The following is a 27,774-nucleotide window of genomic DNA, read 5'->3' as shown; positions in this document are numbered from 1 at the left end:
TTTTCTTCTTCGAGTTGCCCCTTTACTTCGGCAGGGAAGAAACCGGGCAGATGTTCCCGGGACACCGCTTAGCTCGCCTCATTACCACGAGTCACGTTAATGAGCTTGCGAACCTTAATTCTTCACCCGGCTTCGTCGCGTTCCTTCTTATCCTTCTGTCTCACGAAATTAAAACGACGTCGCGTGTCTGCGATCGTCGAATTATCACTGACAAAGATTCTAGAAATCCTCGTGTATATTCGATAATTCGAATTATTATACAAATTTCAAGTACTTTTACTACGCGCAATTAAGTCTCCACTTATTGCACAGAATTGCATGCATAGAGTATAAAAGACGGAAGAGCTTACGGAATCACTCGAATAAATTACGCTGTATTAATACTTTTTGAAAAATGACTTTGGGAGTCTATACTTTTGAATCGGAAATACGATATTATTATACCGAATGAGAAGTTGCTGAGAAGAAACGAGCGCGACGGTCGTAAGAATTTCAAGAAGACCCCAGAGTTTCCGAGGCGGACGGGTCGTAGATAAAGATAGATGCGTCGGTTTCCGGCGTGTCGAGTTAACGACTTGAGTTTTATCTGTCGGTGCGGACTGTTTCGGCAGAGACGAAAAGCCATGACGTGGAAAAAGGACGCTGGTATGCGCGCAACAGGAAATTTCGGAGATTGGAGAGAGACGGAAACTCAAAGAAGAATGAAAAGATCAGAAAGGCGGCAAGGCGTGAGAAGAGAGAAAGCGGAAGGAAGAAATAAAATTTTTCCCGCACTGTGTTCCTACGCGGATGCTTTAAGCGTTCAATCGTCCAAAAAAGTGCTCCGAATATTGTCAAACAATTATTGTTACATATAGATGCAACAAGAATAATATAAATATCTAAATCGTAAGAAGGCGTGAAAAGCTAAACGCGGATGTTGCTATAGAAACAAATCGTGCACAAGGCACATTATTCTACAGAAAATTGAAAAAAATTTAATCCTGGAATTTGTATGTATCATAGTTATCTTTTCGCGGCGAGGAAAGTTCGAATTTGTGTATTTTGCCGATTTGAATATTTTAAAAACTCGCAAAGTGTGACAGGCGCTTAAAGCGGAGACTGCGAAGGAGGAAAGCAATAGAAAAGGAAGGAAGGAAGGACAGCAACCAGAGGCAGAACCATACCTCGAGTCATCTGGCAGTCAGCAGGATTGGAAATAGACACAGCTTCGCTCCCTCTCTCTCTCCCTTTCAAAGTTTCCTTCTCTTTTCTTCCACCGAGAGTTTTCAATCTCCGTCTCTCTTTCGGCCATTTCTCTCCCGGTGCGAAAGAAAAAAAAAAAAAAAACGAAGAATACGAGCGTGCCAAATCCGGCAGAGTCGACGATGTTTTCATTGTAATGGTGTCCCCGGTTCCTCCCGATTCTTTCCCGGTCGACTTTTTTATGGGATGTGCTACTAAGCAGCCTGTCAAAGCGCCCTAATTTTTGCCGTACCGTTATATATACCGTTTCGTGGAAAAGAATAATTATGTCGCTAATAAAAACGAACGTTCGTCGCGATCGAATGATAGGGGAATCTTACAGAGATCTAATAACTATTTACAGAAATTGCGATTATAACATTACAATTATTTCTTCACTTCGCAATATCTCTGACATATCTGATCGAAAACAATAATATATAGATATCGCAGAGTTTTGAAGCGTCTTTAAAGGGCCGGAAACGGAATGCGGGATTGAGAGATCCATCGACCTGTCAACGAGTATCGCGACAAATGTTTTAACACGGTCGGCCACTGTAAACGGGTAGCCAGCCAACAGACAGTAATCAAAATCCGTGGACACTGAGCAAAGTCAAACAGTCGACCCGGTTGTCTTTACTCAGCAAACTCGTGGAAGCGCGGAGCCAATATTTAGACAGCGACCGACTCAAACATCGTAATCTGCCTTAAAACGTTACGACACGCGCCAATCGCGTACCTCTGTTTCTGCTCCGTCCGTGCTATTATATTTACTTTGTCATTCGCGACGCGCATCGTAGGATAAATCACCCTTTCGGTTAATTAAATCTTTCTATTTGTCTCTCAATAATATTGCATTTTTTTCTTCTATCCATTTGGATTTCATTCCCATCCACGGTAACGCTTCTTTACAAGCGGATCTCTTCCTAATTTATACATCTTTAAAGCGTTAAGGAGCAAAGAACCTGTTGCCTGTGCACGTTGGTTCTTCGAAGCGTTGATTTAATATTGTAATGTTTAATATAAACGGGGGAAAAAAGGCTTGGAAAGACGCAATTTTGTCCGCACGAGACTCCCGTTAACGGGGAAAGAAACCCGGACGTCTCGAGGATCTTTGAAGGCACCAGACACGCATCGTTTCTCGATGTTTCGAGCGTGGCGAATTGCCATCACTCAAAACGAGACGGGGCCCGTCTCTTCTCTCACGCGGTTCGTTTCTCTTCTGGGGTTCCTCTGCCTTTCCCCGAAGCGAACGAGCGCGCGCATTGTGACGTTCTAGTATAGAGGGGAGGACACGGCAAACAAAAACGCATTATATTCTATCCTCCCGCGAACAAAGTTATACTTTGATCATACGACCGTGCCATTGACGGAAGACACCTGTCTGCGTCAAGAAGCGACGCGAATAGAAGCTTTGACGAAGAGACACGCGCCATTTGTCGCGTCTACGGAGCGTGTCGTAATTTCATCCGTCAAACGAGAATGTTTTTCTTCCCCCTACTTTTCGCCGTAAATCATAAACGTCTCGCCAGAAATACGTTTCGTTAATGAGAGAGCTCCGTTCTGGTATCATAGGGAGGCTTTTATCATTTGTAAGATTTATTCTCTCTTAAACAATTTTGGTGTCTTGTTTATCGAGTGAATTATTCCGGATTAATTTGACATTAAAAAATTTTTTTTCCAGATTGTCCGGCGGCACCACCGCGATCGGAACATCCGGAAACGGCAGCGGAAGTGGCAACGGCAACAACGCTGGCGGTGGTGGCGGAGGTGGGACTGCGGGCAACGGGACTTCCGGCGGTGATTTCCTACGCAGAAGTCATCCCCTCTCGGAACATACGGCCCTGCATCCCGCGTACCGGATCAACTACATGGACCATCTCTACCACCAGCTCCAGGCCTCCACGCACAGTCCCAACGCCTCGTTACACGGTAATTATTCGGGTAACACAAATGCAAGCAGTGTCAAAGTAGACCTATCCGTTACATTTTTTCCCTCCTAGACGTCGGACTCCGTAAAAGGGGGCCCGCATTTCCGCCGGAAGCTTCTCTTCCAGCGTACAAAAGCGTCTTTGAATTCGATATCCATCGCGCGTGATCTACCGTGATTTTCCCTCTCGAGCAAACAAAGATGACGCTACGATCCTACAGGAAAAAATTTTTTTTTCATTTTTTTTTTTTTTTTGTATTACACGTGCAGGCAAAGTGGCACTTTCTGTGCGTGTTTTCTGTACGGAAAGCGGCCGATTTCCCCCGTCGCCATTTAGCGGCGACGCGGTGAGTGAATAAGCCGCATTCAAAGCCATTGCCTACGGCTGAGCCGCGTTCAAAGTCATTGTCCACGGCTAAAGCCGTAGGCAATGTATTGAACACGGCTATTCCCGCACCGTGCCGCCGCAAGATTCCTCCGCACTCGTGACCAATTGTCAACTTTCCGCACTTGATACACAATATATTATTATGTCCTTGTATTTTCCAGGACTGGGTGGTTTGGGGCCCGAGTATCTGTTACACGCGGCAGGTCCTGCCAGCACTCTCGCCTCGTCCGAATTCCCGTTCTCCATCGATGGTAAGATACGTTCTAATATATTACGTGTCTTCTAATATCTACGGTCCACGCGTTTCTCTAACGCGCGACTTGAGTTATGTGTGCCGCGGCTGGCCGTATATGTAGTGGCAGGTAGGAGATCGACTGGTTAAGCGGCCGAGAGGCTAAAAGACGACCGAAAGGGTAAACGGGGCCTCGTTAGCCGCCACCGCCGCATAATTGAATCGACTCGGAGCGACACGACCTCATTAACACCTTAGCGCCTACCCTACAGGTTGTCTCACATTTCGTCTTCCCGCCCTCTCCATCTTATTCTTCCTCTTCTTCTTCTCTAGCTCGATCTCGTCTCAAATTTTCGCGTTTATTTTATTCCATATGTACATCCTTTTAATTTAAAGGAAAGGATCCTTTTAATTTAAGAGGTACATTTTCTAAAGAGATGTATTCTTATTACGTATTCTTAACATGGCAAGAGTATATAGTTAATTGAATATTTGTATCAGTGTATTATTTGAAATTATTAATTGTGATAATATAAAGAACAGTCTTAGTATAGATAAATTTATTAATTTCTTCTATACAATAAGAATATATTCTTAATTTAAGAGGATATTCTAAAAAACATAAAGACAGAAATATCCTTTTTTTATCAAGAACATCTAAGAGGACTTATATAAAGTATTTTGAGAAAACAATTTTTTCGATGGTACGCAAATGACGAGAAAATTATTGATACACGTATACTTGAAGACTGATCGTTCTACGAGAACGATGACAAAGAGATTGATGGCAAAAATCATCTTAAATTGAAACCCTTGAGCCAGAATACTTCATCACAACTACGGGAAACAACGTTTGAAAAGCGCTGTATAGCAGCCTCCGTACATGGGAGGAGCCACGTTGATCGGAATGGACGATTGCACCAATTTACATGTCTCAATCCCATGTTCGAGCTGCACGCGCGAGGGAGCGAAGAGTCTTCTCAGGGACTTATTGAGTCCCTGCACATCTTGCGAAGAAACGAAACCACGATAAGGCTGACGAGCGGGAGAGAGAAACGACTGAGGGTTCTGCTCGCATATTCATTAAAGCCAGGGAGAATTGTTCGACGAGGATCCAACACGATGAGACCCCTTCTGACGGATGGGACGAGTCCCACCTTGGCCGTGTCCGATAAATCTCCTTATCGCTTCGACCGAATTCAATTAATTAAAACTAGGATAATCGCGAACCGTTTTTAAGTATCATTTGCTAGGAAGCAAGACTGCGAGAGGGTGCGAGACGATAAATCGCTCATTGAGCACGCGATCGTCTCAGATCGTGCGGAAAAACCGCACTCAGGGTAAATCTGATCAGTGGCCGAATTAATAACCGGACCAGGGGGCGAAGAAAGGATAAAGCGGGAGAGAAGACCGTTTTGTGCGGGTCGGAGCGGGTTCTTTCGCAAAAAAGAAGAGCGGAGTTCCAACTGCGAGTAACTCTATACCCCCGTTGTGCGCAAACGAGCGATCAACCAAGTGGAAATTGAGGAGAGAGAAGGGTAGATTCGTTCTCGTCTTCTGTGTATCGCGTTGCTCCTTAGATAGGAGGCGGGATACGAGGGAGAGACGAGAGAGAAAAAGGAGTACGAAAGAGCGAGGTGGAGAGCACTCGCGGCTTAATCCCGTGGATATTGCCGGCAAAGGTAATGCAAGAAATTGGAGGGAAAGAGAGAGAGAGAGAGAAGGAGAGAAAGGTGACGCGTCGAGAGGAGGAAGAGAGAGCGTATAACCGCCACCATGTAACCAACGATGGTACGTACAAGCGAGCCGCCACCACGCTCTTAAGAAAGTGGTTTGTATATTACATCGTTGTGCTGCGGTCGCAGGCAAATCGCCGCTAAAACGTTCAAGCCGCAAGATCAGCTCCCTCTCCCAAGTCTCTCCTCGACTCTCTCTCTTCTCTTTTTCTTTCTACACCCAACGTTCTTGAGTCTTCTCCACCTTCCGTTTGACTTCTTTCCACCTACTTGATTACCACCTCAGCGATAAATATTAAAAATGCGTGTTCCGAGAGAAAATACATTAACGTTTGATAATGTTTGCATTTTCGCATAAAGACGTATGTAATTAAATCCACTTGGAAATATTTAATTTCAGCATCGTCGAGACTAGGAAGCCCGAGAGCCTCGGCAATCAGAGCAAGTCGGAAAAGAGCGTTGAGCAGTTCACCGTATTCGGACAGATTCGACATCGACAGCATGATTCGGTTCAGCCCAAATAGCTTAGCATCCATCGTGAACGGTTCGAGAAGTAGTAGTGCTAGTGGAAGTTACGGGCATTTATCCGCTGGTAAGTCATCTTTAAGGAATTTTCATCTCACTCTCTCTCTCTAATAGATCGGACAATTAATCAAAGAATTTTGCACTACCTTGATTATTTTTTATAAAATTCTTGTGACGAATAGGGGAGACTATAACTTTGTTTGCAAATAAATTCGCCTTTTAAATATATTTTCAAATATAATTTTATAAGAAATTTATATATTAATGATACTTGTTATTATTTCACTACAAACACTTGAGTTAGAAATAAAAATGATAAATATTTGTAAATTTTGTGGCAAAATCTTTCAAAGGAGGCAAACTTAATTCGACACAAGTATTGAATATTGAATATTTAGATGTGACGAATTATATAAGAAAAAAGCTGCCCATGATAAAAGACAAGTATACATAGAACGGTGATCTGGTCTTTTAATGATGATTGATAAGCAGCAACGAGTTTGGTGTACACAAAATCATTATATAGGAGGTCTTCTTGCTTGTGAGTTAAGAGCGCTCGGTAATTTGCGATTAAATGAAGTAATTAATGAATTAAAATTCAGGCAGCGTGGCACACCAGTTGTTTGTCGGCGTTGGATCGTTTGAATAACCGCAGGATGTAGTCGCTCGTTAAATTTGCCTTCGTCGTGTATGCTATTATATATTGTGAACTATGCACGAGAGCTTCTTGTCATCCTCTGCTATTCATTTTACTTTCATCCTGTACGCGCACAATTTACTACTGCTCCTAATTTGCATTGGTGTGTATCACGTAATCAGAATTTAATATACGACAAAGTTCACTCATCTTTAATCCTTTATCATTTTTATTCTTAATTCAAACGTATGGGAATTTCGACGATTATAATAATGATTAATATACTGCAAGTATCATCGAGTCATTAATATATGATTTGTAAAATAACAATAAGAGAGCTCGCTTATTTAACGAGTTATCATATGTATGCATAGTGTAATAGTTCCTTCGCGGTTACTTTATAGTTTCGTAACAAATCACCAGAGACTCGCGATTGAAATGCAAGCTTAGTCCACGTACCGGAAGTCCGGCATGTCGTGCTCGGACTGTCAAAAGAACGGACATGCAGTTTGATTTCGATGTTTACCAATTATTCTCGTATTGTCACCATACTCGAGAGCGATCATATAAATCGTTTATTAAAAGCTTATCAATCGCACCCCTATCCAAGTATTCTTCAAAAATAAATATTTTTATCCTAAATCTATTAAAAATATTCTACATTACATAATAATATTACATGATACAATATATATTATTTAATATATTCTACACAAATTATATAAAATATATATTAAAGCAATTATTTGCAAACAAAGTTATAGTCTCCCCTATTCGTCACAGGAATTTTATAAAAAATAATCAAGGTAGTGCAAAATTCTTTGATTAATTGTCCGATCTATTAGAGAGAGAGAGAGAGAGAGTGAGATGAAAATAATAAATATCACATAACAAATTCCAATTCTCTCACTCATCTGTAATGAATGAATTTACGTTGCAGCGATGAGTCCAGCGTTGGGTATGCATCCTAGTATGACGCCGCATCTGCAACAGATCCAGGCTCACCTTTTGAGGAGCGCGGCCGTGGCGACGCTCTTACCTCACACGCATCCCCTGCAGCCGCCTGCGCCTCCGCCGCCGCCGCATCCGCATTCTCACTCGCACCATGGACTATCTCCCCATTCGCAATTGTACGCCGGCGTGCCGCCCCATTCCACGTCGTCGGCGACGCTGAGCCCACACGGAGCCGTCGGGGTGCCTCCGAAGAGCGAGGTAAGAAGCGAAAGAGGGAGAAGAAGAAGAAGACGACGACGACGACGACGACGACGGTTGGCGAACCCCGTCCCGTTGTGTACCAGCAATTAAGTCCTTACGTTTCGACCGTGACTTTGCCCGATCGATTATCTTGAGATGCGGCGAATGTATCGTCGCGCCCGCGGATGTTAGGAGAGCAAGGGCAAAAGGAGAGAGAGAGAGAGAGAGAGAGCGCGATACATCTGGCGAACTGCGGACCGAGAATGCCATTCGAGCCGTTATTGCGAGCCGAGATACAATATACCCTCGGTGGCCCGTCATCGATATTCATTGGGAATAAATAATCATACCCCTCCGTGTGTCGTGCCCCTTTTTCGTTGTCTCTTTCGCACGTATCGCTCGCCTTCGCGAACGACGAGAAGAAGAAGGAAGGGAAGAAAGACGGAGAAAAAGATTGGGTTACTCTCGCGAGAGAGGGTCCTCGGGTTACAAGCAATCTCGCGCACATTATTTCGCTCGATTCCACCCTCGTCCCGATCCCCTTCTTTTACTCCGACCATCGTCTTCCTCGTCTTTGTTCTTCTCTCTTTACCGCCATCGTCGCGACCGGGTCCGCGCTGATTTATTTGCATCCGCGCGCACGCTGACGTAGCGCGGCGTTTTCATTTCCTATCCTCGCGCGCGACACACGCGCTCTCGTCCGTATGTGTCTGCACACTGTAAAATTTACCGGCATGATTTGCATCGACTTGCGTTCTGCTCTCTGCGGTCATGTTCCGCTCTTGTCGTCGCGCTCGTGTCTCGTAACACAACGCGCGCATATATGTGTGTACGAACTAGAATTCTCGATTCATATTTACTCTATGGAAAACCGATATATGATAAAATTTTTAAATGTATCATACATCCGGTTTTTGATTGCCCATTAGAATTTTTTTCCATTCAGAAATATGTTACGTTACAAGTACAAAAAATTTAATATATTTTTTTACTCTTTTACTATTATTACTTACTTGTAAAACTGAATCAGTAATTCTTCAGAAGTTTTAATCAAATTTTTTTTAACGACAGAAAGAGGCAAAAATAAAGTACTGTACTTAAGAGAGTTAAATGTGATAGAATTAGAAACGTTATATACATTTTACATTTCTATTTCAATTTCGAATCGATCCGCTTTCGAATGGCGTAGTCAATACTTGAATACTTATCGCTTGTCAACCTGTATCGCTGGTAAATCGCGACGCATCCATGTGGAGCACAGAGGTGGAGAAACCTGCACGCGTACGTGTGCACGGTCAAGTATTTGTAGTTACATCTATATCAGAGTATTTTTTTGTAGTAAGACTGAAAGAAAGAAAGAGTGAAACGCAATGCGAAGAATTTATGATGATTTACAACAATCAATCGAATCGATTTAATAAACGTAATAATTATGTGTCGTAATTCGAATAAATTGATATAATTATTAATAAATAATTGAAAAATTTAAATTCAATTTCGATACATTTCGTATATAATAACATTGGAGTGCTCTATCATAATCACAAGTATCGTGTTCCAAATATTTGTGACAGAAGGTACAGAGTGATACTTGTTTGACACTTCCTTTTTACTTACTTTGCAGAGTGCAGAGTCGTGTAGAAAAGCGTCGGAATCGTCGACACGCTCGGTGACAGCCGAAGCCGACACCTCGTCAAGGCGGACCGCCACCAAAGTCAAGAGGGAACCAGCGACGACTACCACCAACGCGACCACGACCACCGCCCCACCGAGCCATCCTCAGGGTCTCAGTCCGAGCGAAGACCTGAGAGATGAACCTGGTGATTTCATCGAGACGAATTGTCATTGGCGAGACTGCGGTCTCGAGTTTCCCACCCAGGTGATACAAATATGCAGAAATAATCTACTCATCTATTAATTTGTTATCTCTATGTTAACAAGCATATAAGAATAATTGTAATTTCTTTATAAAAAAATTTTTACATATTCTTTAATGGAAAACGATTTAATATGTGAAATCAAACTTACATGTCAGTGAAATATCTAATTTTATTAAATTATTTGGAAAATTAATGTTATAACGATATCACTGATATCTTTTAACGAGATGTTGCTTGCATTATTTGTATTAATCTATGCGTCTTTCTTCAAACTAGGACGATCTTGTAAAACATATCAACAACGATCACATACACGCCAACAAGAAGAGCTTTGTTTGCGGTTGGGAGGAATGCTCGAGGGAGGAAAAACCCTTCAAGGCTCAGTACATGTTAGTCGTGCACATGAGAAGACACACGGGAGAAAAACCTCACAAGTGTACCGTAAGTCGAAGTACTTACTACTTATTTCTCTCGAACGTGAAAGTTTCTTGTATTAATCAATTACATGCACTCTGACGCGTACAGATGTTAACAAAGCAACTTCAAGAAGTCTAATTAATATCGCTATTCAAAAGACGTTTCATTTATTCCTGACTATCAACAAATTTAAATAAAAATATATAATTTAAAAATATATTTTTTATTTGTGTATCGATTATAAAGAATATTTTTACTTTATTGAAATAAATTTATCTCGCTCGATTAATTCGTTGCAGCAATGTTCCTCGATACTAAAACGATCCCTTGATTACATTTATGAGTAATGAATATATTTGTGAGATAATTTTGTGAAACGTGAGCGATCAATCGCAATCGAGCAGATTAATTGACGCGCTAAAACTTTTCGAGTTTATTAAAACGATCATCCGGCAGATCCGACGTTATTATGCGTGACACGTGCATCGTGAAAATTCTGAGAAACGGCGCGACACAAGGCAAACGAGCGAGATCATCTGTCTCGATTAATCTGTCGCGACGGTCGTTCGATGCTTTTCCTCTTGATGTTCCTTTATACTTCGAACACTGAACGAGCAAATGCGTCGTGGAACAAATAAATGCTATAAAAATATCCGAACATATCAGAAAATACTACGAAAAAAACATCAGTTCGATGAAACGCGTGTTTGTCGATTGCGAATATAAGGATGAGAAATGTCGAAGCAATCAATCAAAATATTAATATAAAGATTGTGAATATCAAATAATAATAATTAGACTAGAGTAAAATATTATGTGATTTTAATCTGCTTCGATCATTCATTTTTGACTTAAGATAAAAAAACCGTGCAACACACTAATTCAATTGCAAATGACGTTTGCTAAAGAGAAAATTATTTTTTATGTATTTATTTTTATTTGTCGGACTTAATAATCTAGTTATTTAATAGTGCACATTCAGAAATTATAATTAAGATACATTCTTATATTAGTAATTGTAATTACTCAATTAATTGGATGATTTTTTTTTTTTATTTTTTTTTTTATTTTTATTTTTTTTTTTTTGAGTACAGTTCGAGGGTTGCTTCAAAGCCTACTCACGATTGGAGAATCTGAAGACTCATCTTAGATCTCATACCGGCGAGAAACCATATACTTGCGAGTATCCAGGCTGCAGCAAAGCTTTTAGTAACGCCAGCGACAGAGCGAAACATCAAAACAGAACGCACTCCAATGAGGTAGATATCATTTTTACCCTTTAACTATCCACAAAAGAAAGAAAAAAAATTAGAACATTTAAATAAGATAAAGTTTATGCAAGAAAGATATAAATTTTAGATAATAATTTTACATACCAATAGTCGAGAGATATCTCAGATTTTGTCTGCAAGATCAAATGGATTATTGTTGAGAAAATTCTAATCACATTATTGGAATTCCTTGCTAGAAACCGTACGTCTGCAAAGCTCCTGGTTGCACAAAGAGGTACACGGATCCCTCGTCGCTGCGAAAGCACGTCAAGACCGTTCACGGCGCCGAGTTTTACGCGAACAAGAAGCATAAAGGCGGCGGTGGTGATGGCGGTGGCAGCGACGAAGCCGGCGCAGGCGGTCACAGTCCTAGTAGAAGCGAGGATCTTCATCCGAAGACGCCTAGCCTCTCTAGTCCCAGCGTCAAGTCCGAGAGTGAAGCTAATAGTCCGCCCAGCATAATGCAACAACAGGGCAGTCCGTTGATAGGCGGTTGCAATGACGAGGTCGCCGGAGTAGGTGCTCTTACTGGCGACGGAATTGCTCTCGCCGAGGAACCATGGAACGAGGAACCAGATGATCTAGATATCGCCGATCTTCCTGTAGCGCTACGTGCCATGGTGAGTCTTTTGGACTGCTCTGCGAATCACGTCTAGATCTTCTATTAAGTTTCAATTTTTTTAAGGTCTTCAAGTAATTTTTTTTAAGTTATTTGTTCTCTTGGATAACGTTACATTCGACTGTTCGCAGGTCGCAGGCGGTATGGAATCGCAGCAGCAGCAACAAGTGTCAGCGCCCACTTCAAGAAATCGTCTGAAAGGAAGACTGAACGCCAAAGGTGTGCCGAATATGCCGATCGGCGTAGCGAATGTGCGAGGAATTCGCGGTGGCACACTTCAGGGTAATATCGGCGACCTTAATCGAAGAATCACCGATCTGAAAATGGAGGGCGGCGGTGGACAGACACGGCAGACGAGTTTGTCCGATCTCCAACTGAGGTTGCAACCGCTCGGCGAACCGCGAAGAGATAGCAGTAGCACAGTCAGCACCTATTACGGCAGTATGAAATCCACAGATTTCGGTAGCAGAAGAAGCAGTCAGGCGAGTGCCGTTAGCGCCGTAAGAATGGGTCCCACGGGACCTGAGAGTTTTTACGATCCGATCAGCCCTGGCACGTCTAGAAGAAGCAGTCAGATGAGCACCATTTCCGGCAGACTTAATCCACCGAATCATCTTCAAGGGCCTTACTCGACGAGTAATCTCGTCGTTCAAACGCAAAATATGTCCCTTCAGGTATGCTTCGTACTGCAGCTATGCACAAACGCGACAGACAATATTTTTATGATATGACATATACATTTATGCGCAGAATCTTCAGGCAATGCCAGGCGACTGGAACAATCCGAGCGGTCATTGTACGCAACCATCAAGTGATCGACGAATGTCTGAACCTATTCGCAGTAACCAGGCCCAAAGAACTTCCCCTCCGATTCCCTCCAGGCCAAGATCGGCACAGTTGCCCGAGCTACAGCCTGAGCTTCATCCCAATCAAGAGGTAATCCTAGACGAGATGGGTGAAGGTGAAATGGTAGAAAACAAACTGGTTATTCCTGACGAGATGATGCAGTATTTAAATCAGGTAATCACGTTAACATATTCCTTCTCTACTGAGATTCGTGAATTTCTCTAACATTAATAGATTCGTTTTGATCTTAAATTAACTATTACACTGTTACAGGTTCAAGCAGGTGGGAATCAAGTTAGCTATCGCAGCAGTCCTCTACCAATTTGCCAATCGCCGATATGCACGAATCCTTTGCATTACCAACGACAGATGCAACCCACGTGTAATTATAATCAATCACATCAGCAGAACTGTTATCCTACCCAGCAAGTCGCACAGCAACCCTGTCCGAACTATCCAAACTCTTCTGCCGCGTCTTACGGTCAATGTCCGAGTTCACGTACTCAACTTTCGTCGCAGTATTGCCCGCCGCCGAGTTACGGATCCCAAGCAACCAGTAGACAAGTAGCGAGCCCAGCGTCAGCTCAAGTCATGTCTCCAAGTTCTCATTATGCTTCGTCTCATTTAAGTGATCAACCGCTGACGTCTCCCGCGGCTGGCGCGTTGGCGCCACAGCACGCGCCACAAAACTTGCCTCAGAATTCCGCTCAACTCACTAGGAATTGTGCCCAAAATCATGCACATCATGCTTACTATCCGGGTTATGGTTGCACCGGTCAAGTTAACGCAAACTGCACCGGTAACGCCACCAGCCAAGTCAATCATCATTCCAACCAGACTTGCACACCGTCTAATCACACGATGCAAATGCAGCTAACAGCTAACAATTGTCAACAATTGTCGCCACATCCACCGACTGTTGCCCATCCAAATACGCAGTGTACCCAGGCTTCCGGTCAGTGCGCGAGGCCTATAGTAACACCCAATAGTCAGATATCCAACGTGCATTCTGCGCAACAGTCTCCAGTAACCAATCAATGTGGTCCAATGTCGCCGCATTGTTCTCAGTTGAACCTCGCGAATCAAAATAAGCCGATAAATGCACTCGCGACAAATCTTCAAAATTGTCAACAATCTCAACAGTCGACACCCTGCTTGCAAATCACTAATTGCGTTCATCCCAGTGGCGCACATCGTCAAGGCAATGATGGGGCTGTTTCGAAAAGAACATCACCACAGTTTTGCAACGCTCAGCAGACCAATTGTAGAATGCAACAGCAGCAGCAACAACAACAAACCTGTGCACATAATTGTCAAACGCGCAGCAATCTTCCGGCTCATCAACAGTACAATTGTAACTGTCCGTGGTCTTATGGTGGAAATCAATGTTACCACGATCAACACGGCGGACCATTGCCGGAGATACAGTGCAGGGATATCAGTCAGTCACAGCAGGGCTCGCCGGTGAAGCCACCTCAAGGTATGAGACAGGATTCTTATCGCAGGACATTGGAGTATGTCCAACAATGCAGGAATTGGTCCGGCAACGCACAGACTCACGAAACCAATGTCTCCAGTTCGACGCATCCTATACCTTTACCGCAAGCTCTACCAGCTAGTACCAATATGGTTATGAACGACATGACGTCTTCACTTAGCTCTTTGCTAGAAGAAAATAGATACTTGCAAATGATCCAATGACCCGTATCTACTTATGAGGAATGCGAGTTTAATTTCACTATCGATCGATGAAGTCATAATTTGCCACTTGATATTATACAATAACATAAATCAGTATCAGATTGTTCCTCCTTGATAAAGTGAGCTAAAATGTTCACGAAACGTTGGAATCAAACACTTTACGCAGTAGTAGTATAAATCATATGATCAAGATAAACATTATATTTTACATAAAGGAAATTAAATTTATGTTTAATATAGGGTGTATACTTCCTGGAAAAACCTGGAAAACCTGTAATTCTCAGGGAATTTTGTTCTACCTTGAAAAATCCTGGAATTATCATGGAATTTTATTTGAACTCAGAGAATTAAAAAAAAATGCCTCTTTGATTTTAAAATAGTTATAAAAAATATAAAATTTATTAGTTTTGTATAAGGTATATATTAAAATATATACTTTATTATAAAAACATTTATGTTAAAAAATTATGTCTAACAAATTAATTTATTTTAAAACTGTATTCTAAATAATTATTTAAAATACTTTAATTTTACCAGGAATTTTGAACAAAAGTACCTGGAAAATCATGGAATCCTCAGGGAATTTATTTCTAAGATTTGAGTATACACCCTGTATATATAACATTAAATAACGTCAACTCAATCAAATTTTAACTGGATATAAATGATGTACTTTATAATTGAATTTATTTAAAAATGATACTATTAAAGAAAATGGTATTTATAATATTAATATAATACATTTTTATATGTGGATAAAATTTGTATAGTCGTAATATAAGAGTTCAAAGTGCCTTTTTAAAACATGTCTTTGAAAAGTGCCACTGAATTATTATTTTTAAAAATAGTGATTCGTATCATTAAGTACCTCGAAGGTTTACACATTTATATATAATTTAAATTAGATATTAAGTAATAAAGATACTATAGTAATGGATAAGAAAATAAAATATGAAGACACAATATATTGATTATACAATATACGATTGATAAATTTCAATCATCTTTGATACATGCAAAATATTTGTTGAAACAACTATGTACTTTAAATTATTGTATATAGATTCTTGTATATCTAAATATACATATATTTTGTACATCAATTTCATTATACAAAGTGTGCCAATAAAGCATTGTTTTATTATAGTTAAGCTCAATGACGTCTAATGTACATTAATGTACACAGTGATAAAAAAGGAGAAAGTAAATAATTAAGCAATTGTAGTCCATTAAACAATAAAAATAATAAGACTTAGGATGAAAATAATCTGTGTGAATTCATCTAGAAGCCTTTCTTTATAAGAAGCCAGCCCATATTAGATCAGACGAAATGTAGATAAAGTTAAGAAATAATTATATAATTATTAAGAAAGGAAATAATAGATATATAATAATATGTGCGTGTGTGTTTTTAGATCGAGTGTCCTTCGTAGTGATTACCTTGTATATAAAGGAATTTAAGATAGGAAGTATTACAATACAGTCGCCCTCGGTTTAATTGGTCGTTGCAATATTACGAGTATTTCCAAGTGCCTTTAATGATATTTGTGATGTAAAGCAACGATAAAGATGCGATGAGTTAGCGAATGTTGAATGCCTAAAAATCTGAAAACATGTCTAGAGCTGTTTTTGTTATACACACACAAACAATTTTTATATAAATTTTATTAAATTTTGCGAAACTATAAACTATTTTATGAATATTTTATATATACAATATCATAACAAAATGTATATCTACAATAGATCATATAGGAATGATGATATCAAATCATATAAAATTGTCTTTCCCTATACTTGTGCGAAATTGTTAATTATTTTGAAAATAAATCATATCAAATCTATATTTATGATATTTTATTCATGTATGTTTATTGAGTTGTACTTATGTGTGTTGAGTATCATATGTCTGTCTATAAATTTAATACATTGTATTAATTAAAATGGCTACATATAATATTCTTGATGAGAAATACTGTGCATGTATTATCTCATATATTAAAAATTATAATGCAAAAATAAATGTATTTTTATTACACATAATGAAATAATTATCATTTTCTATTTTCGCTTTCGAGTGGTGTAATGAATTGACTATAATCAGATTTTGTGTCTATTGCCGTTAAATATATAGCATTAATGTTAATGTTACTGATTATCTAATTTATACATTTCTTACAAATTGCTTTATGTACATTTTTTTACGAAATTTGCTCAAGTATAGTATCTTAGTTGATATATTTTGTTGTCATTATTGTATAGAATACATGACAGTAAAATAGGATAAAGATGTGTTTGCCAGCTGTAATGAAAAATGATTACTTTTATTTCGCTTTTTCCATATATATATATATATATATATATATATATATATATCAAATTCAATATAGTATACTTTATAAAATTTACCTTGGTAAAACACTGTATAGATGCTACAAATAATCCACCTACATTCAAACCAAAATTCTTATTGCCTCTTTGCATCAGAATCAGTATTAGCTTTTGTATATCTAGCGAAGCTATATACCATCGAATTTCATATCTATATAGTAATGATAGATATATAATAATGAGATATAAATTAATATTTTGAGAAAAATAAACTTTGAGTAATTTTCGGCATATGTATATCGTATATATTCGTATAAATAATTGTGCTGTACATATATTATATATATTAACTTCTATCTTTGTTATTAAAGTTAGTAAAACGATATGAGACCATTTAATAAATTAATAATTTATATATATACTATATATATATATATATATTATTGCGATAACATTATTTCTTACGTAGCGAGATATATATAATTATAATGATCTGTAATTTCTTGTCCGACTAAGTTTGCTATAAACATATATATGAGACTAAGAAATCCAATTATGAAGGATTTTGCAAGTTCGGTAGCATTATACGTTGTTGTTATGATCTGAAAAATCTAAACATATAATTAAAATATTAAAAAATTAATTAATTTTTAAAGTTTAACTTAGAAGATTTACAATTTATATACAAAAAATTATAAATTTGTTTATCACAGTTTCACTATCAAATTGTTATTATATTTATTAATAAAAATTCTTGTATTAAAATCGTAAATTCAAGATATAATTATAATATACATATTACATTATAGTATCTTATAATATCTCCATTTCTATACCATTATATCGCAATGACAGACTATTTGATCAATTACATCAGTATTTAAATAAATACATATGTATATACTAACTTTATTTTAAATTCATTTTAAACAATCTAATAATTCGCGAAAAATGGAGATGTAATTACTTATAATTTAATTATAACATAGAAAACATTTAAAAAAGTGAAAAAATACATCAGGATACATTATACATATATTAAAATATATGCGGCACATAAAAGTATAAATAGATTTCTGTCTCTAGTAAATCGACTAAAATATACTTTATAAGGGATATAATTAAATAAATTTTATAAATTAAAAGTTTGTAATGTACAAATAAGAAAAGAGAGATAAGAAAGATTTTAATTATTTTAAGATTTAAAAATTTTTTATTATTAATTATAAGAATTTCTAAAATCTATATTCGAATATATTATAATTTAAAGAATTCTGATATATAAATGGGCTTGTAATCCATATCATTTTTAATCATGATATACAAATAATATCAAAATGAAAATATATCCTTTTCCTACAGTTATTATTCGAAAATTCTTAAGGCACATTATATATGTTCATAAATATTAAAAATCTTTTACATAAAATATGCAAAAAATTTTATTTGTGAATTTTTCTTGAACAAAATTCTAATTATAAAATATCTATATAATTTTTTACAAAGATATTTTTACAATCAATTTTTAAAATATTTGTAAAATGATATAAAATTGAAACATAATATATTGAAATATATATAATATATTGGAGGAAAGATACATTAATCAAAATGTTTGTTACTGAAAAAATTAACTATAAATTAATTACAAAAATGTTTGTAAAGAAAATAAAATGCAGAATATATCCTGCAACGAATACGTTATATTTACAAATTTTTATATTTATATTAATTAATCCTAATAATTATAAGAATAATTATCGATGAATAAACTTAATTTTTTTACGCGCGCGACATTTAATATTTTTGCCAATGTTAATACTATCTAATATTAAGAAGAAATGTTAAGTAACTCGATAAATATATCCATAATCAGAAAATAAAACTTACCCGGAAAATATTCAGACTTAAAGTCATCACTCCAACTATTATTAAAAAAAAGAATGATATCTCAACATTAGATATTAGATACATGCTGCAGCTACAAATACAATAAAATATATTATTGTGTACATTTTACATACAAATGTATTATAAAATAAATATTAACTGTATAGCTTTCCGATGAATATCTACAGCACATTTTATGCTTTCATGAACATTTTTGTTCTGCAAAGTAATTCCTTGTGATACTTCATTTTTTATTGCATTCTCGATACGAAAACTGTAAATAATAACAGAGCTCTGTTAAATTGTTTTACTATTTTAATATTTAATACTTACCTAGCAATTGTAAACATTCCGCAGATGTATTGATAAAATGCGATGAGCATTGTCCCTGTTGCCATCAGTGTAATCAATCCTATACAAATAGCTGCATTTATATGTAATAATAGATAATAGAAATATTTTTCTTGATCAACAAAATACTCAGTCAAAATTTCCAAATGACGTGATCGAGATTTATTGGTAGATGAAATAATTTGCTGGATGTCCGGCCATACTTGGCTACCCACAAGAACATACATACTGCAAGTAATAAGTACTAAATAATAATACAAGCAGTCTTATAATTTTTTGACTAACTAAAATGTTAGAGCATTCAGTAAACGAGTTGTAAATACAAATTATTTAATATACGAATTGTCTTTTAATTTAAATTTAATAAATTTTTAAACATTTTTTTAAATACATAGTATGTACGTACATATTATGATTATACATATGATATGTATATATATATATATATATATATATATATATATATGCATATGAGTGATAATGAAATATACATGTGTAATCTATTATTGACTACAATTATTAAATTATATTTAATTTTCACAATTAAACAAACAGTTGTTATTGATATAAAAAATAATTAAAGGTGCTTTATGCACTGAATTGTTACATATTTTTGTATATTTTATTGAGAGAGAGATGATACTTTGCTATATATAATGATTTAATCTATCTGTTAATGTCTTATAATCACAAATTTAAAACATATTAACAAAATAAAAAGGATTTTCTTTCTCTATTGAGAACAATTAAGAAAGATAATTACAAAACAAAAGTGTTTATTTTCAAAAATAATTATTCGATTGGTGAATACTTTTTTTATTCCAACATCTTTAGCACATTAAAAATTATGCGCTAATTAAATTGCAAATTTAACAATAATTTTGCTGTTAATAAAATTTTAACTGCAAATTGATCAACTTAACACGTGCAAAACGAAACAAAAATTTTTAAAATATTATATCTTACTTGTCAATGTAACTGTATAATATTTTGCATTCCTTCCGTACCTCTCTATGATGGCAATTTCATTATTATCTTTTAAATCATTGTAAATACACTGAAGTTGTTCCATTAAACCTTTTATCTGTTATTTCAATAAATTTTTGTCACTTTTATTAACATAAATACGAAAAAATTGATAAATATAAAATTTTATATACTGAAAATTCATATTCAAATGAATGCAAATAGATAATGCAACTTACAATTTTAGCATTAATGCAAAACAAATTATATTTTATTATTATGGCAATAAAACCACATGCTACAGATAACACTTTAATGATGAAATATGTGGTACATTTTGAAGTTAGAAATGTTGCAAGCTGTAAATTATAATTTCTTTCTAGAGAAATTAAAACATCTCTTTTTTTATTAGCATAAAGTAGTTTTCCATTTTAACTATAATAATTTATTTAAATGTATAATATATAATGAATAATTATAATAACATAATTTGTATAATAACATAACTTTTTTAGAAAAAATAAGTGTATATATACACGCTTTACACACTTATTAAAGAATAAGAGTTACTTTATTTATTTATTATATTTTAGATTGATGAGTATTTATTTCTATAACTTTAATACATTTAAATAATTTACGCGCTAACATTCAGTGCTTTAAAAAATTACAATAATTTTTTTGTTAATAGCAAATTTATTAATCAATTTAAAAAGTGTAAAAAATGGAACAAAAATGTTATATATATATATATATAAAGTTAAATTTATTTAAGTTATTTTTAATAAGAAAAATACAGTTATGTTTTATACTTATAACGTTTTTAAAGAAAAAAAGAAAATACGATAATGTGTGTATATATTTTTAAAAATATACACACGTATAGTGACAGCACATGACACACAAAGTGAATATACAATATATAGCATATGACACACAATAAGGTGTATGTGACACATATAGCAAGTCATTTTTCAATCGATTCTTTCCTAGCAAAAGAGAATAAAATAACCGTTTATCGCAAGTTTCGATTTTAAAATATTTCTATATTTATATAATATATATTTCTAAACTTGATTCATTCATTTTTTATGAAGCAAGGAAAATTTAATTAAAAAGAAATAAAGAATAAAATTATTATTTCTTGTACTTCTTTCAAAGTTGGACAGAGAAAATCACTTTTATATATGCATAATTATTTATAATTTTCCTTAAGCGCTCGATTCGAATTTGTTTAAAAACCACATAACAAGTATATAAAACGTATTCAATAAATCTTTTGGAATAATATATCTTATGTATATATATATATATATATATATATATATATATATATATATTATATAATACAACTAATATTACGAAACATCGAAGTATACGTGTGTATATGTATGTACCTGAGCCATAATAAAAGTTATCTGGATGATAAAGAAGCAAATCAACTGAAGTCGAACAAATTTTGATTTTTGATAAGGCCATAGGCCAACCAGTTGCAAAAGAACACGATTAAGACTAAAATACCGATCTTCAATACGGATCATCTCTCTGCTAGTATCAACCCGCATTTGCCAGAATTTTTATCGATGGAACTTCTTATTCTAATTCAATGTTACACTCATTTAAATAACTCTCTCTCACTTCTCTTTTCTAGTGTGGAGAAAAAATAAATGTAGGGTGAAAATATTCTACAGCTTAACTGTTGTAATTCAAACAGCAATTGCGTCCTGCACCGCATACAACAAAATAACTGTCAGAGCATAATATATATATTTGCACAATTTAACACCGCGTCGCCAAAATGCATCTGCCTATTAAGTAATCGATTTAATGCTAGAAGAAATTAGACAGGTGTTTTATTTCTCATATAACAACATTTGCGAGAAAAGTTCTGGGGTGCGAAAGTTGCGCAAGCGTAGTCGTCATTTCTCAGCTGAACATATTCGTGTGCTTCAGTTCAAATGTGACACTCGTAAGTTACACTTCATCTTTCATGGTGAGTACATTTTACAATTGTAACATTATTGCAAAATTATTGTCAGTGAAGTATTATTTTTTTCAAAAATATTATTTTGCTTTATAAACAATACTTTTTTTATTTATTAGTATATTTCTTTGATGTTCTCTCTCTCTTTCTTTCTTTCTAAAAGATAAAATTAAATTGAATTTATATCTTAAAAATACAAAAATATAAAGATATTATTTTAATATTAAATAAAATAATAAATTAAGTTAAGGAAACCATATTTCTCAGAAAATTTTTACTATTTTTGAAAAATTATTGATCAAATAGTATGCGTTCAAGCTTCAAAATCGCTAATAGAATGAGAAAGAAAGAAGTACAGATTAATATTAATTAAAATAAAAAAAAGAGTTATGCTAAATATTAAACAAAATCATAAATGCTTATTCTTTAATGTTTTTCATTACATAAACATTTTATAAACATGAATTAATGAACAGTTCAACTATAAATGGTTATTAAATTAATTAATTTTTTAACACACACACATTTATAAAAAAGTTGCTATTATAAAATTTTATTAATTGTTAATTTATGCATTTTTTATCATCTTCTTTGTTTGAACATAAGGTGTATAATGTTGAACATAAGGTGTATAATGTTTTTCAATAATTTTACATCAACAAAGGTATCAATTAATATTGCTTTTTGAATTGTCTTTTGCTTTTTATAATTATACTGAATACATAACGGTAAAGTAAGATACGGATGCCTTCACTAGCTGTAAATAAGAAAACATATCTGCATTTATTTCGTCTTTTCAGAATGTGACATGTTCATAATATTAATGTAATATTATGGTATATTTGAAATGTTTTGTACCGTTGCAAAGCATTCTAAGGATGCTATAAACAATCCAGCGACGTTCAGCCCGAAAGGTTTGTTACTTCTTTGCAATAAAAATAGTATTATCTTTTGTATATGTAGAGGAGCTGTATACCAGCAAACATTATATCTATCATGTAATGATAATAGGTCAGTAATTTTTTCGAGAAAAACAAAAAAATGAAAAATCTAATGATACACAATATACATATACATATATATATATATATATATATATATATATATATATATTTGTTTTATCCATTTTAATTATACATTTTAATTTTTACTTTTGTCATTAATGCTTATATATACATACATTAAAAAAAATTATTGAATTCAAATAAATATTTATTTATTTTAATACTATTAATAATCTTGGTTTGATGTAAAATAAAAGAATATTTTTTTGATATAAAGAAAAATTTTTTTCAAAATAGATAAATATTTGTTTCAAATAAATAATGATATGTATGGAAATAGATACATATTTATTAATTTAATAATTGTTTTTCAGTGTACATAAAAATAATAAAATTATATAATATGAAGATATATTTCTTACGCAGCGGCATATACGTCATTATTATGATCTATAATTTTTTGTCCGATAAAATTAGATATGAACATGTATGCAAAAACAACGAGTACAATTATAACAGATAATATAAACTGGTCAGCATTATATTCTGATGTAACCTGAAATATCTAATACACATACATAAACATTACGAGTTTCAATATTGTAATATATTAATAAACATTTTTATATTTATATAAATAATTTATAATAATTTAAAATAATTAATAATAATTTGAATAATTATTAAATTTAAATAAGTTGAATAAAAAATAATTTGAGCAAAGCTGTTAAACAAAAAATAATCAAGTATGTTTAATATAACACATAATGTAAATCTTGTTTGAATATGTATTTATAAAAACGAAATATAAAACTTACTTGAAATATATTGCAACTCAAAGTAATCACTCCGAATATTATTAATAAAAGAAATGACATCTCAAATTTGGATATAAAATGATTCGAAAATCTATAAAAATGAGAAAATATATATTGTTGCCTTTATATACTATACATATATGAATTTATATATTACGAAATAAGGGTACCAACTTCATAGCCTTACGATGAATATCTACAGCACAAATTATATTCTTATGAATTAAACTCTCTTTTTTTAAATTAACATCTTGCAATATATGAATCTGCATTACGTTTTTGACACGGTAACTATGAAAAATTTATTAAATTAGCCTTGAGAATGATTGTAATCTTTATAAATTCATATAATATGCAATTAAATAAAAAAGTAAGACTACAACATTTATAATATCAGATAATAATAATAATATAAGTAAATTGGATATTTTAAATCGCTCAAACAACTCGTAATTTTAAACAAATAGATTTTGAATACCTTGTATATGAGATGATTCAATTATTTAATAAGTAAATTATTCAGCTTTATTTTATATACTTGCTTATTTTCACAACATTTTTTGGAAGTGCATAAGGCAAAAATAGAACTGTTTTTAATTTTAATATTTTAATTATTACGTATGTAATTTGGTTTACCTGGCAATTTTAAACATTCCACAGGCATGTTGAATATAAGTAATGAGCATTGCTCCAGTTGCTATCACTGCAACAATCCCTATTAAAATAGCAACAACCATATGCAGTTGTCGTATATATAAATATTGTTTTTGATTTACAGAATAGTTAGTCGTAATCTGCAGATGTCGTAATTGAGGTTTGTTTAATATTGTCAATAAAATAATGTCGAAAAAACCAGGCCAGATGTGGGCAGATAGATAAATGGGTAGTATGACAAAAAAAAGTGCTAAACAATACAAACAAGTAATATGTTAATAATATAACAATAAATTCGTGTATTTTAATTTAAGTGTTTTACGATGTTTTATGTGATACTAAATAGTTTTAATTTATATAAAGGCTTCAAATAATAGCTCATGAATACACTTAAAATACGAAACATAATAGAAATTAGAGAATATTTTCTCACTTAGGAATCCAATCGTATAATGTTTCGCATTGTTTTCATATCTTTCGATGATGACTAATTCATTTTTGTCTTTTATGTGTTCATAGATATGCTGAAGTTGTTCCATTAAATACATTATCTATTATTTCAACAAGTTGTTATTTCATTTATCTTTTCGTAAAATATAAAAAAGAATGCTAAGTATGAATTTTTAAATAAAATGTTTATTTATCATGAATGTTTATAAATATAATAGATGTTTGACTTACTGTTTCGCCATTAACATAAAATGAATTGTATGTTAATGTGAAGCTAACGCAGGCCATTGCAGAAGATAGAATCTTAATAACAATATCAATAGTATACTTTGAAGTTAAAAATATTGTAAGCTGTAAGTAATAATTTCTTTAAAATAAAATATCTTTATTCTTGATTAGCAGATTCTAAGTTTTATGTCATTATAGAGAACTAATTTATCATAACAATATAATAAATTAATTTTATATATAGTTAATAAAATAATTTTTTATAAAAGATAAATATATATCATATATACATACATATTGAATATAAATATTTTATTTTATCATTTCGTTTAATCTTACCGAATTATAATTAAGCGCGTAAAGCGAAGTTTTATTCTTTGATAATAAAATCTCAAAAATTGCAACACATGTATAACAATTAATTATTATTACACAATGTCTGCATAAAAATATATTAATTATATTATGCAATGTATAAAAATTCAATTTTTAAATTTTTAACAGAGAATGCAAAAAAACAAAAGTAAAATATTTTACAAAAATCTTTCGATCAAAATATCTACACTTTTTTTTATTAGACTTACGCGTCTATACACACTCACCGTTGCACATGTCGCGCAAGATTAACAGACTGACCCACTGACCTCACGACGACATCTTTTTTTCTCTATTATTTCCATCAGATTAGTACACCCCACACGTCCATCACGCTGCGCGTCTCGCGCGAGACTGATTCTCGTTCGAGATATTGCGATTGCGAGACTGACGATCACGTGATCGGTCTCGCGCGAACAATGCAGCGCCATTCTGCAGACGCGAATCTAATGGAAACGTGGATATTTTGATCGAAAGAGTGTTGTAGATTTTTTGTTCTGTTAAAGATTTAAAGATTTAAATATTGAATTTTTATGCATTGCGTAATTACGTAATATATTTTTATTTATGAGTCGCAACAATCATTTTTATGCATGCGTTGTAATTTTTGAGATTTTATTATCAAAGAATAATATAACTTCTCTTCGCGCACGTAATTATATTCGGTTAGATTAAACAAAATGAGAAAATATAAATATTTATATACAGTGAGTTTCAGGAAGAAATGGTTAGCATTTATATATATGTATATATATATATAATTTTGCTTTTTTAATGAAATATTTAACACAAGTTATATAACAGTAGAGAGATTATTATAAGTTTATAAATATATTATAATTATAAAATATAAATTATAAATATATTGATAAATTACGATAAAATGTATTATACATATACAGAATAAGCCACAATATTTTCTATCGATTTTTTATTAGAAGAAATTGACAAATATTATCACTGATTATAAGTTGTATCAAATTTTAACAATAAATATTTGTGTATTGACTCTTTTAAATTATAAATTTAAAATGAAATGAAAATAAATAAAGAACTTTTTATTATTTAGCTATATTTTTTTGAAGTTGTATAAGTATCTTTCACATTCAATCGCTTTATAATATCAATTCATATTTTTTAAAAAAGTATACAAATTGATGGTAAAATTTTCAGATATAAAGTAGCTGAATTGGATTTCAAAATTCTGTATATAATGCATTTAATCTAAATATATATATATATATATATATATATATTTTGCTACATACATACTTGAGATATAATAAAGGTTGCTTCAATTGTGAAGAAACAGATTGACTGAAATCGAGCAAGCGTCGATTTTTGATAAGGCCATAAACCAATAGCCAACAGCAGAGTTCGGTTAAGACTGAAATACTGATCTTCAACGCTGATCATCTCTTTGCTATACAGTATACTAAAACGCATTTAACGGCGATGAAGTTGACGGACCTTTGTTTATTCCCACCATCACCAAGTGGCTGATTAAATATTCCCTCAGCTCTTTTTTTCTAGCATAATTTTTTTTTACTGCAATATAAGTTAATTTTCGTAAGGTCTGCCCGTAATTGTAAATAAAAAACGCATACAATAAGAACGGCAAAAAGAAATTACCGTAATTGTACCAAGTGCATTGTGAAAAAAAAAACACGGAATACCACTGTGAGAGCGGAACACCTGTAATTTAATATTATTACGTCGAAGTGCAGCTGTCGATTAAGCGATCGATTTAACGCCGAAAGAAATTGAACATATGTTCTTTTCTCATAGAGTCATAGAATAATATTCGGGGGAAAGTATATGGGGTGTGAAAGTGGCGTAAGCATTTGCTGGTTTTTCAACGGTGTATATCCATCTATTTAAATATATAGTGTGTATACATTTGTGAACTATAAGCATTCCTGCTATAAGAATAAAAGTGAGTGGAACTGTAACATTAATTGTAAAAATATTGCCTACAAAGTATTATGTTTTAATGACAATATAATTTTTCTGTATATATGTAAAGAGAGTTCATATTTATTTTATATATTATCATTTATTTTATATAATGTATGTGTTTGTTGCATAATATATTGCGAATTTTTTTATGTCACGTACATATA

General features: G+C 33.6%; 3 protein-coding genes across 3 annotated transcripts in view; 1 reads left to right on the top strand and 2 right to left on the bottom strand.

The window, feature by feature from the left end:
- The window catches only part of ci (transcriptional activator cubitus interruptus), a 93,259-nt gene extending 76,815 nt beyond the window's left edge, over positions 1-16,444 (top strand). Inside the window, exons 2-12 of the mRNA XM_029319310.2 lie at positions 2,909-3,156; positions 3,704-3,793; positions 5,911-6,102; positions 7,613-7,884; positions 9,491-9,745; positions 10,023-10,187; positions 11,258-11,422; positions 11,632-12,054; positions 12,185-12,727; positions 12,804-13,073; positions 13,173-16,444. Coding sequence (XP_029175143.1) covers positions 2,909-3,156; positions 3,704-3,793; positions 5,911-6,102; positions 7,613-7,884; positions 9,491-9,745; positions 10,023-10,187; positions 11,258-11,422; positions 11,632-12,054; positions 12,185-12,727; positions 12,804-13,073; positions 13,173-14,600 — 4,051 coding nt within the window. The 3' untranslated portion in view covers positions 14,601-16,444. The remainder of the gene's footprint in view (positions 1-2,908; positions 3,157-3,703; positions 3,794-5,910; positions 6,103-7,612; positions 7,885-9,490; positions 9,746-10,022; positions 10,188-11,257; positions 11,423-11,631; positions 12,055-12,184; positions 12,728-12,803; positions 13,074-13,172) is intronic.
- Positions 16,445-16,672: 228 nt separating this feature from the next.
- On the bottom strand, positions 16,673-21,853 carry LOC114943669 (uncharacterized). Its single transcript, XM_029319340.2, has 9 exons — positions 21,536-21,853; positions 20,378-20,497; positions 20,139-20,256; positions 19,155-19,416; positions 18,982-19,095; positions 18,822-18,912; positions 17,397-17,542; positions 17,010-17,142; positions 16,673-16,902 (listed from the first exon to the last, which is right to left on the bottom strand). The coding sequence occupies exons 1-9, from the start codon at positions 21,701-21,703 to the stop codon at positions 16,852-16,854; spliced, it is 1,203 nt and encodes a 400-aa protein (XP_029175173.2). The 5' UTR covers positions 21,704-21,853; the 3' UTR covers positions 16,673-16,851.
- A 962-nt stretch (positions 21,854-22,815) lies between these two features.
- LOC114943682 (uncharacterized) lies at positions 22,816-27,069 on the bottom strand. The gene is made up of 9 exons (XM_029319354.2): positions 26,924-27,069; positions 25,280-25,399; positions 25,032-25,149; positions 24,581-24,848; positions 24,119-24,235; positions 23,945-24,035; positions 23,549-23,691; positions 22,981-23,113; positions 22,816-22,879 (listed from the first exon to the last, which is right to left on the bottom strand). Exons 1-9 carry the CDS (start codon positions 27,065-27,067, stop codon positions 22,832-22,834), a joined length of 1,182 nt encoding a protein of 393 aa, XP_029175187.2. The 5' UTR covers positions 27,068-27,069; the 3' UTR covers positions 22,816-22,831.
- Positions 27,070-27,774: the final 705 nt, after the last annotated feature.

The sequence above is a fragment of the Nylanderia fulva genome, unplaced genomic scaffold (genome assembly GCF_048542155.1).
Source record: "Nylanderia fulva isolate GAGA-0341 unplaced genomic scaffold, ASM4854215v1 Scaffold11, whole genome shotgun sequence".
NCBI lineage: Eukaryota > Metazoa > Arthropoda > Insecta > Hymenoptera > Formicidae > Nylanderia > Nylanderia fulva.
Note: the sequence above shows the minus strand (reverse complement) of the source record. Positions and strands in the feature narration are given on the sequence as shown.

Coding starts and splice junctions, on each gene's coding strand:
- LOC114943682 (XM_029319354.2), bottom strand. CDS start 27,067: ATGATCAGCGTTGAAGATCAGTATTTCAGTCTTAACCGAACTCTGCTG. Junction 24,036..24,118: donor ATTCATCGTAAGGCTATGAA/GTTGGTACCCTT, acceptor TCATTTTTATAG/ATTTTCGAATCATTTTATAT. Junction 22,880..22,980: donor CCTTAGAATGCTTTGCAACG/GTACAAAACATT, acceptor TCTTATTTACAG/CTAGTGAAGGCATCCGTATC.
- LOC114943669 (XM_029319340.2), bottom strand. CDS start 21,703: ATGCGGGTTGATACTAGCAGAGAGATGATCCGTATTGAAGATCGGTAT. Junction 18,913..18,981: donor ATTCATCGGAAAGCTATACA/GTTAATATTTAT, acceptor TTGTATTTGTAG/CTGCAGCATGTATCTAATAT. Junction 17,143..17,396: donor AATTATATATATCTCGCTAC/GTAAGAAATAAT, acceptor ATTACTATATAG/ATATGAAATTCGATGGTATA.